Below are 14,399 nucleotides of genomic sequence, written 5' to 3' on the forward strand. Positions count from 1 at the left end.
ATTCTGATTAAACTTTCCTCCCCCTTCTGGGTCCCGGACGCAATTCTCTCTGTGCAACTGCTGTTGCAATGCTCTCCTCCTCCCCCCCCCCCCTCCGGCTCCTCCTTTTCTTCGTTCTTGGTGCAGCAGAGTTCTGGGTTTTTATTCTCAAAATCCTTTAGTTGATCTTCTGATAATATCTTATAGGCCTGATCTTTATATCTGAACCATATTCCTTCCGGGAATAACCATTTGTACTTTATTCCATGGTCCCTCAGAAGAGCTGCAAACTTTTTATATTTAAAACGCCGTTTCCGGACTAGAAATGGAACGTCCTTCAAAATCTTGACTTTCAAACCCATAAAGTCCAAATCCGCATTGTATGAGTTATATAGGATGGTGTCCCGAATCTTTTTAGTTGAAAAGTCAATAATGATCTCACGAGGCAACTGTCGCTTTGTTGCATATTTTGAAGAAGCCCGACGGACCTCCAAAATGGCGCTTTTAACCTCTTCTTTAGTCGTCCTCGCGGGTGTCGCCAGTAATTCCGAGACCAAATCCCACAGATCCTCATTTTCCTCCTCTTTTACGTTTTGGAGACGCAAAATTGTCTGCGTTCGTTCCACTTGTAGCCCGATCAGTTGGTTCTCTACCAACTTCAGCTCCTTTTTTGTAGCCTTCACAAGTGACGCACTTTCCAGAGCAGACTTTTCTGCCCCCCCCGCTGCTGCCTTAATGGTTTTCACCTCGCTTTCAATTAAGCCCACCCTTTGATCAGTTTCGTTCAGCTTGTCAACAAAGGGTTTTATGGCTTCCACCACCGCCCTGCGCACCAATTCTTCGAGCGACTCCCCTTTCTGCAAGGTGGCCGAGATTGACTTACCGAGAGCGGGACTTTGCTTCTTTGCTGCCATTTTGGGGGGGGGGGGCGCCAACAAAATTCTGGAACTCCACGAAGGGGAAGAACGAGTCTTCTTCAGATCAACCTCTCCTTCACAAACGCTTGTAAAACAGAAGGGATTCGCTTGTTTACAGGCTTCCGCCTGTTTCTTTTACTTGCCGTTTCTCGTTGCCCGGCGGCACTCGAGGCGCCGCGCACATCTGCCGGCCTCCATAGGGACAAACGGGCAATTCCCTCCCCGCATTGGTTTCGGGGAGTTCTTCCCGCCGCGTCCCGGACCCTGGCTCCCTCCCTGGGAGTCCTGGGGGCTAATCCTTGCAGATCAGCCGCCCGGTCAGGGTGCCCGGTCGTTTCCTCCCGGACCAGCCGAGAGGAGCGTCCGGCATGGCTGAGAAAACGAAACCGAATCCGCTTCTTGGCCTTTCCTTTATAGCTTGAATTACGGCTTAGTTGTTTCAGCCACCTAAAAAGTTTCCATTCCTCTGATATTAGGAACCATGGTTCTTATTGATCTCTGCCTGTTGTGTATCATAATATGGATGATATAGGTTAATGGGTGCAATGTAGCACTTTCATTTAGGGAGCAGGGCTACTTAGAAGTCTCTTGTTAATCAATGGGGCTTGCTTCTAGGAAAGTGTCTTTAGGATTGCAGCGGAAAATACCATTGACTTACAATTTATGTCACTTTTATACCATAAAAAGTGGAAAAGAGCAGGAGTCCAGGAGCACCTATAAGACTCACAAAATTAGTGGTAGGATATGAGCTTTCGCGAGCCACAGCTCACTTCTTCAGATACCCTACCACTAATTTTGTAGGTCTTATAGGTACTACTGGACGCTTGCTCTTTTCCATTGCTACAGACAAACATGGCTACCCATCTTGATCTATACCATAAAAAGGCATTCATTGTGCTTGATCAGAAACAGAACAAAATTAAAAATGTAAAAAGTTATAATACACATATAATGTGTATAAAACAACAACCAGGTTAAACATCACGTCGAAATAGCAGCAGCCAAAGACAACAGCAGCAAGAATGCGTGGTTCTGTACTGATTTTTTTTCTACTAAGGTCAGGCTGCAGTTTGTGCAGATTTGGGCTGTGTTACTTTAAGAAAGGTTTACACAGAAGATACTGGATGTAGCGAAGAGTTCAAGCAGAGATTCATGAAGAAAAGATAACAGATAGATGCATGTGTGGATATTAGATGGTTGAATTATGATTGCCTATAAATAGGTATCAAAAGAGTCTTTAAATAGTAACAGTAATAAAAGCTAAAACTGACAAGCAGTAACAGGGCTTTGACTAGCTAGTAATCCTAACTTGAGATCATTGTAAGGCATTCACAGCCTATGAAGGGGCTTCTTGTACAAGTTGAAGAAGGGCCAGTCCTTAGCTTGGTTCTGTGCAAAACAATGTCACATTTGATAACTTCTCACCTCTGCCAGCCTTGAATTACCTAATAGCACTGTGAACAAAGAAGTCAATGGGAATATTATATACATTCTTAACCAAGATTTGTACATCAAGCAGAACATTCATATGGCTGGAAGATAACAATCCTGTCCACAACAGGTCTTAGTTTGTTAAAAGATCTAACAAAAAACAAATTTCAAGACAGAGCCAGTCTTCTGCAAATGCACACCAATGGGAACTCCCTGACTGTTCAATTTATTTTATCAGAAACAGAATAAAACCACCATAAAAAGGGTTTTCTGGCAATTGGCCAAAAGATCCAAGAAATCTGGCAACTCAGGGTTTTCCTATTTAATTTTCTGTCCCAATAGAAAAGGCATTTCCAAACACAATCTCCACCTGAAAACAGGATAGAGTTCAGGCAGGCCCTGATGCAAATCAAATCATGGTGCACACTGCTGCACAGTGATATAGAACCTCTGGCTGAAGGACAAAAAGAATGTGTGTGTGTCGGGGGGGGGGGGGTGCGGGGCTTAACCCTCCCAAAATTAAGAACCAGGAAGGTTAAAGAAATCCCAATCAAAGGGCTAAGTGTTAAAATTACTAAATATATAACATAAATATATATCAGTATACCAAAATACATGTATTTATTACAGGATCTTATACAAAAACTATTACAGGCCCAAATATAGCCTAAATACAGATTAGAATCATATAAAAAACCAGAGTCACGTAAGGTTCTTGTTTCATTTTTTTTAATGGTTTTAATACTTGGCCCTTTGATTGCCAAGTATTAAAGGTTTTAGGATGTCATCTTAAGTGCTGCTCATCCCCCGAGCACCACCCATTTCTGGACACTACACCAGTGTTTTATGTCCACGTGGGGCTTAGCCATTTTAAGCAGTTTTCAGACTGGTGTTAAGAATGCCACATTTAGTCACTAGACAGTGAGGTAGGGAACTCCTGGCATGTATGCCAATCGGTGGCATGCCAGATGATTGCATCCATCATTGCAGGGCTAGTTCTTCACCAAAGCAACAGAAGAAATTGTTGCCATAACCATGAGGCTGGCAGCATGGGAGAAGACAACAGGCATGACTTATGACCCTCACTGCCACCTGAATCCATACAACCTCTAGCCAGGCCCAAGGCAAATCCCTATTATGACAGTGGTGCCCCTAGGCCTTGGTTTTCTGTGTCTGGCCAAGTACTACCCATACCTCACTTTCTTTGTTTGCTGGCATACCAAAATCTTCATGCGTAGGGTTATAGTTACCAATCTCAAGGTGCGGTTTAGAGTCCTCCCAGAATTACAAGAGGCAGGCTACTTTAGGTGGGTTGTCATGTTGGTCTGCAATAGAACAGCAGGATATGAGACACCTTAGAGACCAACAAGATTGGGTCTCTAAGATTTGGTCTTTAACAGCAGGATATGAGAGAGACTAGCAAGATTTTCAGATTGTAAGCTTTTGAGAGTCAGAGCTTCTTTCTTCAGACACAGGTAGGAATGGAGATCCCTGAGCCTTTATATGCCAGCCAAAGGTGAGTGGAGTGTTACAAGGGAGGGCATCAGGATGTAAAGGTACAATACAATTTGATTAGAGCATAAATTGGTATCTCTAGTGAGATAAGAATCCTAAGTCTCTGTTCAGCCCCAGGAGATGGGGGTCCATTGTTTTGAATTTATGAATAAACTCCATTTCAGCAGTGTCACATTGTGATCTCCCCTTGAAGTTTCTGTTTGAGGACAGAGCCATTTTTAAATTAGCAGTGGAATGCCACGGATTAAAATATTCTCCCACTGGTTTTTGAGTGTTGTGATTTCTCATGTCAGATCTATGTCCATTTAGTTTTTTGTGTAGGCACTGACCTGTTTGTCCAATTTAGAGAGCAGAAGGGCATTGCTGACACTTGATAGCATATATAACATTGGAAGATGAACAAGTGAATCAACCTGAGATGGTATAATCAAACCAGGTTTGATTCCCCACTCCTCAACTTGAAGCCAGCTGGGTGACCTTCAGTCAGTCACAGAGCTCTTTCAGCACCACACGCCACACAGGGTGATTGTTGTGAGGATAATCATAAAACACTTTGTAAACTGCTCTGAGTGGGTGTTAAGTTGTCCTGAAGGGCAGTATATAAATCAAATGTTGTTATAACTGGTGTTGTTAGGTCCAGTGATCGTGCTGTCAAAGTAAATATGGGGACAGAGTTGGCATCTGGGTTTATTGCAGTCTCTGGTCCCAGAGGCTGTGTTAGTGTTGGGAAGTACATTCTTATGAGTGAGATGTTGTTTAAGGTTAGGGGGCTGTCTGTGAGCAAGAAAAGATTTGCCCCCAATGCTTGTGAGAAAAGAGTATCATTGTCCAGCATAGGTTGCAAATCATTGATGATGCATTGAACTAGTTTGAGCTGAGAGCTGTATGTGACCACCGGTGGTGTCCTATTGTAGTTTCATTTGGAACTGTCTGGTACCAGATTATCCATTGTTAGGCAAGGCTACAGAAATCAGTTCTCCTGCAGGAAACGGCAGCTTCTCTGTGGCATCACACTCCTGTCGAGCTTTCCCCACATCTGCCCCAGGCATCGCCTCCAAATCTCCAGGAATGTTCATAGTCAGTGACATCTGGGGAAAGGGGGCACTTAGGGTGGAAAGGTTGTCTACTCTGGATGATGACATGACATCATGTAAGAAACATAGTCTTGCATCTTCGCTATGTGTAAATGTGGACGGGGTGTTTACAATTGATGAAAAGGCCTCAGTTGAAGCCTATTTTAGAATTCGGGGTCTGTGATCTAGCATCTCTTCTGCCTTGGTAAACTAGTGGTGAGGGAAAGGTACTTTGCACATGCTCAGGATATTTCACATATACCTCTGATGATCCACTGAAAACTGGATTGAAGACCAAGATCTAGTTCAAATTTAGATCTTATTTAACACGGTGTCAGGGCTGTCCGTGGGACACACGTTTCATTATTCTTTCGGTCTCTGGGTCTCTTATTGGAGGACTCAAAATTATTAGGGCATTGTGTTGGAACGTGGATTTGTGCAGACCAGAACGGATACTGATGGCACTTCACGTGAACTTTGTAGCGCGTGAATCGGCCTTCAAGTATGTAATACAACATTTCTACTTCATTTATCTGTGGTAGTTTCAGTGTGTGTTCCTATGCAAACATTGCAAGGGAGGAGCAAAGGCTACCTACTTTGGGTGGGCGTCAGCCGGTTCTTTAAAAAAAAAAAATCTAATAGAGAAGGGGGCGGAGCTATGGAATGCGGAGGCTGGGTCGGTGAGCCGCCCGGGCGCTTTTAAGCCCACCGAGGACCGTCCGTCCTGTTTTTGCGGAACTCTATGGTAACACGGAAGTAAGTAGAGGAGTCGGGAGATCTTGCCTGTGTCTATGGTTGGAATTTCGTTCTTTCCAGGTAGCGGGTTTGTCCGGTTGGGCCTCAGAGGCTGCGCGAGCGTAATCATGGCTTCTTCCTCCCGGGTGGCCCTCCCCGTATCATGTGCCTGCCGCCCTCTTCCTTGCTCCAGTCTCTTTCCTGTCGGACGACAGGGGGGTCTGTGGCGCTCGGGGGGGGGGGTGAGTAAGCACCCCTTTCTCCTCTGGCAGGGTTCCGTGCCTGATCCGCGGAGCGCAAAGGGAGCGTGAGCTTCCCGCTCTAAAAGAAGGGACGTCAGACCCGCCTGGTCACAGTCACGTGCTGTCTGTGGGTATTGCAACAGGTTTGTCTTGTGAGGTGCCTTGCTTGGTGTTTGCTTCAGCCTGACTCCAGAGTATAGCTTGTGGTTGGGAGTGGTGGTCTTTTCTTTGGTGAAATTGGTACGAAGTCTCTGTGCTCTGAGGCCTTGCTTTTTCTCAGTCAGGTGGTTGACTAGCCGTTGCTCTGCTATGTGACATGATGAGAAAAATTGCAATTATGGCAACTCATCTTTAGATATTCAAATGCAACTTGGACTTTCTGGTTCTGCGGTTATTTATGCTTGCTGCCTTTGCCTTTATCTTTACAGATGGCACCTGCTACCCCAAAGGAAATGATGCTCCAGAGTTTAGCACAATTACTACACGATTCTGGTGAGTTTTTGATGTCATCTTTCCAGTGAAATGTGCTGGTGGGTTGCTGTAGTTCAAGCTCTGCTCTGGTTGGTAGTAAGTGTGGCTTTATGTGGGCTCTACGACCAGAGGGGGGTAATAAAGCAAAACACTAAAGCTGGGTGAGGCAAGCTGCAACAACAATGGTGCTTTTATGAAAAGAAAACTGTAACTAGTTTTATACAACAAAGTGTAAAGAAAACATGTATCTTATGTGATTGCCAGAACGTGTTCTCACTGTGCATACTTGTTTTGGGTAACAGAAACAAATCCAAACTCTGTGCTGTATTAACTGTCATATGACAGGCTTTGGCAAATTTTCTTTGTCTCGAAGAGCTAGCCCAAAAATTTAAGAGCCAGACTCAGTCTTCAGGGTTTTGTCTCATTTTTCAGTCTTCAGGGTTTTGTATTGTAGTGACTATATTTTCTAACTTGCTACTACAAAACCTAATTATAACCTTTTTGTAGTTTCTTATAGTTTTATTAAAGTTATGATAAATGTTGTAGCATATAAATGTAACCCTGGTTGTCCTCACTCCAACAAAAAGCTAACCTCTTCCCCTAGGCTAACTTACCAACAATGTCTCAAATTCCATTATTGCTTTAATAAGCTCAGCTTAATTGAATATTGGTGCTAGTACTAAAGACAACTGTTTAAGAAAATAATTTGCCACCATTGGATGGAGTGAAATTTAAATTCAAGCAAGCAATGATGAGAGCTTAATGCAGTTTGTCATACAGCTAAACATTCTGATGGGAAAATGAGTACGCTTTGGGTTGAACCCTGTCAGCTCTTCTGCTCAGTCTCTACAAATTTTCTACCTTATTACAGATGCTGTACTGCATGGCTTTTGTTCATGCGGGTTCCATGATCCCTCACATAGCTTTTTAGTGATCAGAGGGGCCTGTTGTTCTTTCATCAATGGAAAATTGGTTGGCTGTAGCCACTTTTACTTCCACTAAGTATTAGGTGGCCACATTGAAATTTCTAGGCACTATGGCAACTTGTTGCCTGGGATTTGTCAAATTTTATTATAGGAGAGATGTCTTATGGTCTTTTAGAAATGCACAAATGTATATATGAAATGTCCTCTGGTGTTGCAACATTGTAGGCACACTTTGACAAACAATTGCCTCTACTGAACAAACCCTCGATATGCTTCAACTCATATTGTCTCTTTTGAGAAGGGGTCCAAAGAGTAACCAAAGAGTAACAAGCTACTTTCGTCCCTGTTAGTAGGATTATTACTGAAAGCGAATATGACTCCAGCCTTTCCTAGGTTCTATGTTCAAGAGGAAGGAGACCTTCATTGGTAATGCATCTGGTTCATGGGTGCGATTTGTTTGTGGGTTTCTAAGTTACTGAAATGAGGGGAAAACCTAGCAAGTGACTCTCTCAGTAGAACTTCCCTGAACGTTGTCATCTTATGTGTGCAAGAAGGTGGTGGTAATCATAGGAAAGTAAGGAGCATGCATGTGAGAGAGAGGGGTATAAAGTCAAGGCACATGATTTACATACACATCAGCAGAAGTACCTCTAGCTTGTACTCTATTTGAATGAAGCATATGATAAGGTATTGCCCTGACCTGGATAGCCCAGGTGAGCATGATCTCGTCAGATCTCAGAAGCTAAGCAGGGTTGGCCTTGGTTAGTAATTGGATGGGAGACCTCCAACGAAGACCAGGGTTGCAGAGGCAGGCAATGGCAAACCACCTCTGTTAGTCTCTTGCAATGAAGACCCTTCCAGGGGTTGCCATTAGTCAGCTATGACTTGAGGGCAGTCTCCACCACCACCATGATAAGGTATTGTACTGATGGGCTTACAAAATAGTATTGCTGAGTCTTTCTTTGGGAGTATGAATGAGCAGTGAGTACATAACAGGTTTGTTAATAATTGTCTTCCTTCTTCTTTAGGAGACTTGATTCTTGATGGTACTAGTACATTGACCCTATTCACATCCACACTGCAGTATCTCACACAAATCTTTGAGCAGCACCTAATATCACGAAACCAGAACCACGGCTTTATTGCACTCTCATCACATCCTGCTGAAACTTCTGCCATCCTTCAAGCCCAATTCCTCTTTGATGTCTTGCAGAAGACATTATCTCTGAAGGTATATACCGAAGCTGGAAGTTGAAAGTACTGAGTCAGTGCTTTGGGGGTAATAATCATGTCTCTGATTACTGGGCTCATGGTGGTACAGGTGTAGCATACTAGTGACATGAATGGCAAGTAGTTGCATCAGTCTGCTGATAAATATTATCAGTCAAGATACCACAAAACATTGTGCAAGTGTTTGGATTCTTTAGGACTCTTCATCAGGCTGAATGCTCTGTACAAAAAACAGAGAAGGGAAGGGAGAAGAGAAAGTTGTTTCAAGGCATAGTGCAGAATTGGATCTTTGCTCCCCCAATTTTGTTCTGATCATTCAACCTAACGAAACACTGATTTTTATTAAGATCAACCAAAGTACCATGAAAGGAATTGTATAAATCTTGGTTTTGGGTTTATATTGGTGATCATCCTTAGAATCCTCCATAGTTGAGATGCCAGGTTGTAATCTCATCCTAGAAGGGTTAGGCTTGTTCAGTTAGCTTTTTTTTAGTATCTTGGCAATGTGTGTATAATTTGTCTAACTTCTAGTGTCAAGCATATCTATTTGAAAAGCCTACGCAAAAGATAACACTTTGCAGATACTTTCCTGGATCTTGTGATTTGGCACCAAGAGGTACTGGCAGCTGTGAATGTTTCCTCACATCTCCTTGCCACCCAATAGTCCTTTCGGATCCTTGGAAAGATCTCAGTGTTGTGGGATCTGCATGTGGGTCAGGAGGCTACAGTTAGAAGGATGAAATATCCCTTGCAACTGCACTGCTGGAAGAGGGAGCATAGAACAATTTTACCTTCTTCTCTCCCCACGTCAGTGTTCTAGCCTACATGGCTATTGGTTTATACTGATCCTGCAACACTAGGAATAAACTTTCTTGGGGTCAGAAAGGACCTCTCTGGGGAGGGGCACATAGGAAGGATCTGTGCTTCTTCTGTCTGTAGGTTGACCAACTTTCTCCCTTGGAAATGAGGTATGAAACAATATTCTGTGAATGTATGAAGCTGCTCTTCTAGTAAATCAGACCATCATCCCATTATTGGAAGGCCCATCCCAGCCATTGTCTACTCTGAATGGCACCAAAGCTGTAAGAGCCCTACAATTGAATTTTTTAAAAATGGAAATGCTGAAATTGCACTTCCTGCTAATGTGCAAGAACTCTGGAAACTGTTCATAATTTGTATGATTGCAAAGCAACTAACAAAAGCAAAACATTATAAAATATATCATACAGTTAAAAACCAAAAATAAAACACATATAAAAAACCAGCAATTATAATATAAGACAGGAATTTCTTTTGTCTGCTATCAAGTCCTAGTTGAGGAATTGCAGATATGGTCCCAGGCTGCCTTTAGTGCTATACATTTAGAAAGCTCTGTGGTTTTAGTGTACTAACAGCAGGTACTTCTAGTATTATTCTGCATTCTTTATGATGACTTGCCTAAAGAACTTCACAGCTGTCTGATACTTTTAAGTATGAAAGATGCTGGTGTTAAATCATAAAATAGCTCAGTGTTCTTTAGCTCATGTCTGTATTTTAGGGTGTGGGCAATAGCAGATTCAGACAGGGCTGACTAGCATAAGGCTAGGGGGTGGTAGAAGGTTGGCAAAGGAACTAGCTTCCTCTTAGCTATAAATGTATATTTCTGCCATCTGTTCAAGCAGACAGAAACAGATTGGGGGACCTGGAATGTGCTGGAGTTGCTGTTCATGAATGCTCAGTAATTCAGTCTTAAAATAACTTAACTGAAATTTAAGTGACGGAGATGAGAAAAGGTAAAGCATAATATAGCTAATTCTTGGAAATGAAGCAAGAGGGTAGAAGTCAAGTTGAGAGTCTAAAATTTTGCAGTACAAATTTCAGTTCTATCAGCAAGAATTCTATGTGCTGGGCAGTTTACATACATACCTAATGTTCTTAATATTACAACAATATACCTAATATGCATGCTATTATGACAATCGATGACTGTCTTTTTTCTCCAGTCTCTTTTGAATGGAGACTGTTCAGGGACAAAGGACTACTGGGGAATCAGGGAACAAAATCGTATTGGTTAAGTACTAATGTAGTGGCGGGGCTTCAGTCTTATTTCTAAACCTTCATGAGTGGTACCTCAGTGTTTCTGGGGCTTTCTTCACAATCATGTTGGCTGGAAAGTATTATTTTTGGTATGGAAGGAGAAATCTAAACTGTCTACTGGTCTGCATTTTTTGGAATCTGTAATTGTATTATGGTTTTTGGATTGCTGCTAAGCAAGAAGCTGAGACCCTCCCATGAGAGGCTACAACTTATTGGAAGCATCCAAGTCATCATATTCAGAACTTACTGAGGAACTGATAGAAAAATCTATCAAGATTGGAGCAGGGCTGACAGCACCATTTAAACCTGTAATACTCAAAAGAACCAAGACTTGGCATAGAGGCACTATATTCATAATAGCCTACCCAATAGTACTTGTCCTCGTTCCTTGAAATTTAATTGTGTTGCGTTACTAATTTTGCTGCAAGTTGCTAAACAGGCATAGTGGCACAGTGAACACACAGTTGTTCACTCTCTGTCCAAACAAGGAATTGGACAAAGGGCATTGACAAATAGTGTGAATCTCAGAAGCAGGTAGAATGTTGAGGTTTTTTTACTATCCTTTCAAGGTTATGTAGAATCTTCTTTTGCATTTGAAATAAGCTTTGTTCTTGTCAAGAGCTAATTGCCATACAACTCACTCGGGAGGCAGGTTGCCATTTTTGTGTTCTTTATTTTAGGCATATGGCTGCTGCTTTAGAGAGGTTTGCTGTGTTGCACATGAAATGTTTACCCTCAGCAGGAACAGGTAACACAGAGACTTTTTAGCTAATCATGCCATGATTGCTCTGTAGGACTCTTTTAGTATTTACTAGCATTGGTGCAAGTTATCTTGAGAGGGATATTTGCATGTTGAAGATGGAAATGAAGTCCTGGGTTAGCTTCTACCTGAAAACAGTTCCTTGGCAGCCTTTGTGAGAAGGCTTTGGTACAGCCACATCCTCTCTAGGCAGAGTATACAGATTGAACACTGTCTCAGATCTATAACTTGGTGAGCTGAGGCTATGTTAACCAGAAATGCTGTCTGCAGTTGGAGAGAAGCCAAAACATACTTAATTGGCATCAGATGTGCCCTCTTGCAGATATTAACCTCAGAACCTGGCTGTGATAAATTTCATGTCAATGGCAGTATCCATCTCCTGATGTGATGGTATAGGAGCCTCCACTGCATTCCAATGCTAGTATAACCTCTCCACTTGTAACCAAGTAACAGCCTGTGCTGCAGGTATCATAGTCACTCTGATTACTTTCATTTTACATAGCTATCAGTGTTAATACTTTAGAGTAACAAGGTCCATTACCTGAAGATGTTACATACTTCCTTTTCTCTGTATTTAGAAGAGCATCTGTTTCACTCTTCTTCACACTTCTAGTTACGTCATTTTTCTTTGACTTCCATGTGAATCTGTGCCCTCTCTTTTCTGCCTTATGGCTGCACTTATTACTTGGAGAATCTTATCTTTGAGGCTATTGTTATTGGATCGTAATAAGAGTCTGGGACTTGTGTTAGACCAGGCTCTGCTTTTGGAGAAGCAGGTGGAAGTGTTAGCCAAGAATTCTTTTTTCTATCTGCATCAGTTTGTAAACTGTTACATTTCCTGTGGCTGCCCTTTGTGCTTTGAGTCACATTTCTGAAACTTCTGGGTTGGACTAATGTAACATGTGTTTTGTGCTGTCCTTGAAGCATCAGTTAGTGCCAGTGATGTGGGGTGGAAAATTTTCCTAAATGGAAAATCTTGTTACTGTATTTTTCCATAGAATACTTTTTTGTTCCCCATATGTAAATAGTTTGTATCTATAGTTTTCAGGGCTGTCGTGCTGCAAATCAAACATGTTAGATGGGCTAAAGGTGAAATGTAAAGCATGGACAAACCCCAGTACACAGTCCTGGCTCATGCATCATGCATTTTCTTTCTTTCGCTAACATTATTTACATTTAAATCAGAAAAATTTCCTTTTCAAAATACCCCCAACTTGCTTCGCTGGCTAGAGTAAAATGTGGCTGCTTGGCTTCTGCTAGGTCAGATCATAACTCCTGTTCCGAGGTAGTTGCATTGGCTCCCAGCAATTTAGGTGCAGGTTCTTAATGATACAGGGTCTGCATATGTGGAGGACTTCTACTCTGATACACTGAGGTTAAGCAGTTACTGACATTTCTGTTATGATGGATTTAATAATGTTTCATAGTTATGATGAGAGCTGCCTTGGGCTTTTAAGGAAAGATTTTTTTTTAAAAAAAATCTTTTATACCTACCACAGTATTATAGTACTCTGCTAATGCAATAGCAATCTTTGGGAATTCTTTGTTCTCCATTGTAGTTTTTTAAGTGGGCTTTGGCTAATCTGGAGCAGAAAACCCAACATTAATAATTAACTGTTAAATTCAAGATTTGCTGCTGTGTAAAACTAGGTAGTTGCATTTTGTTTAATTTTAACGTTTTAGCAGTGGTGCGGTGCTATGTAGAGAGTGAGGAAGCTGAGGGGTAGCTGCTTGGTGAGCTTTTTGTGTTATTTTGACCAGGGCTAATTCTGTTTTTATGATATTGTTATCCCACCCTTCTTCCAAGGAGCTTGCAGTATATATGTAGTCCTTTCTTCTTTCTTATCCTTGCAACAGTCCTGTGAAGCAAGTTCGGTTGGGGGCAGGGGGAAGCAACAAGCCACAGTCACTTCATGGCTCAGAGGGATCTTAAAGTGGGATCTCTCTAGTCCAAGTTGGGCACTTTATCTACAATACTACTTCAGTGCAAAGATGACTCTGAATTTGGCTCTGTTTGCAGTTAATTGACAAGACTATGTATCTATCAAGACTCTGGGACAGCAGTCAGAGAACCTTATTTCTGTCTTTGCTGCAGGAAAAGACAGGTAGAGCGATCAGGTCTTTGTTCTGATTTATGGTAAGAAGTGGCAGCTGTGCATGTGTGTTAGAAATGCAAGAGAAAGCGTAGACAAGTGTTAATTGATGGTATTCATACATCTTGTGAGTCTGAAATACATCTTTCTAGCATAGAAAGCCAAGAAGTGGAATGCTTTACCGCACACGTACGATGCCCTCTCTGTGCCGTTGTTTCTGAGCTTCATTAGGTCATATAAAAAGAGCTTGGGTAAGAATTGGTGACCCTTAATGCTACTTAAAGGCAAATGAGCTGTATGGATCTAGTGGTGTTAGTACAGCAGAGGCCCAATTACCTTCTATTGTTTACTCACTGCTCCAAATAGCATCATTTCATAGCTTAATTTCTATGCTACATGCATACGGTACTCTGCATGTCCAGTGTCACTTGATATCAGAACTTCAAAAGTTGTATTTTGGATGCAAAACTATAATTGAACATGATTTACCTCCAGCATTAGACAGTTCTGTACTGCACTTAAAACTTTTGTAAAGTAGACCATTCAATTTTAGGAGTGTGATATATTGAAGAACAAGACTTATGACTAGAAAGGTATATTGGAGGTTTGATGATTTTTTTGCACTGAACCTTGTTGCTCATGAGCAATGTTCTTCTCTGGTTTCTTTTAGCTTACTCATGTTCCAGATTGTCCTCTGCCAGCTGTTGTAAACATCTTCCCCTTCAAATCTTTGCGGCGTTTAGAGGTAAGTCCTCTGAAGTACATGGTGGCCTGCCCATTCTTAGTAGTGGTTGTGGGGTGAAAAGCTGTTTCCTTTCTAGTACACACAGAATGTTGGATGAGGTTGTAGTAGAAATCCTGTAGTGAAGGATTTCTCATGATAATTAACTCATTTTTTTTGCACTGTAGTCTAAAATGAGACTCTTTATTCTAGCATAAACTAGGGGAGGG

General features: G+C 41.9%; 1 protein-coding gene across 5 annotated transcripts in view; it reads left to right on the plus strand.

The window, feature by feature from the left end:
• Positions 1–5,572: 5,572 nt before the first annotated feature.
• Positions 5,573–14,399, plus strand: part of STK11IP (serine/threonine kinase 11 interacting protein) — a 37,695-nt gene continuing 28,868 nt past the window's right edge. Inside the window, exons 1-4 of one of the 5 annotated variants that reach the window (XM_054971809.1) lie at positions 5,573–5,671; positions 6,321–6,384; positions 8,318–8,520; positions 14,119–14,193. In XM_054971809.1, coding sequence (XP_054827784.1) covers positions 6,321–6,384; positions 8,318–8,520; positions 14,119–14,193 — 342 coding nt within the window. In that variant the 5' untranslated portion in view covers positions 5,573–5,671. Of the gene's footprint in view, positions 5,672–5,692; positions 5,732–5,899; positions 6,036–6,058; positions 6,133–6,320; positions 6,385–8,317; positions 8,521–14,118; positions 14,194–14,399 lie in introns of those variants that run through there. The other 4 variants (XM_054971812.1, XM_054971808.1, XM_054971811.1 and 1 more) reach the window with 4 other exon arrangements.

This window comes from Eublepharis macularius, chromosome 2, assembly GCF_028583425.1.
Source record: "Eublepharis macularius isolate TG4126 chromosome 2, MPM_Emac_v1.0, whole genome shotgun sequence".
Classification (NCBI taxonomy): domain Eukaryota; kingdom Metazoa; phylum Chordata; class Lepidosauria; order Squamata; family Eublepharidae; genus Eublepharis; species Eublepharis macularius.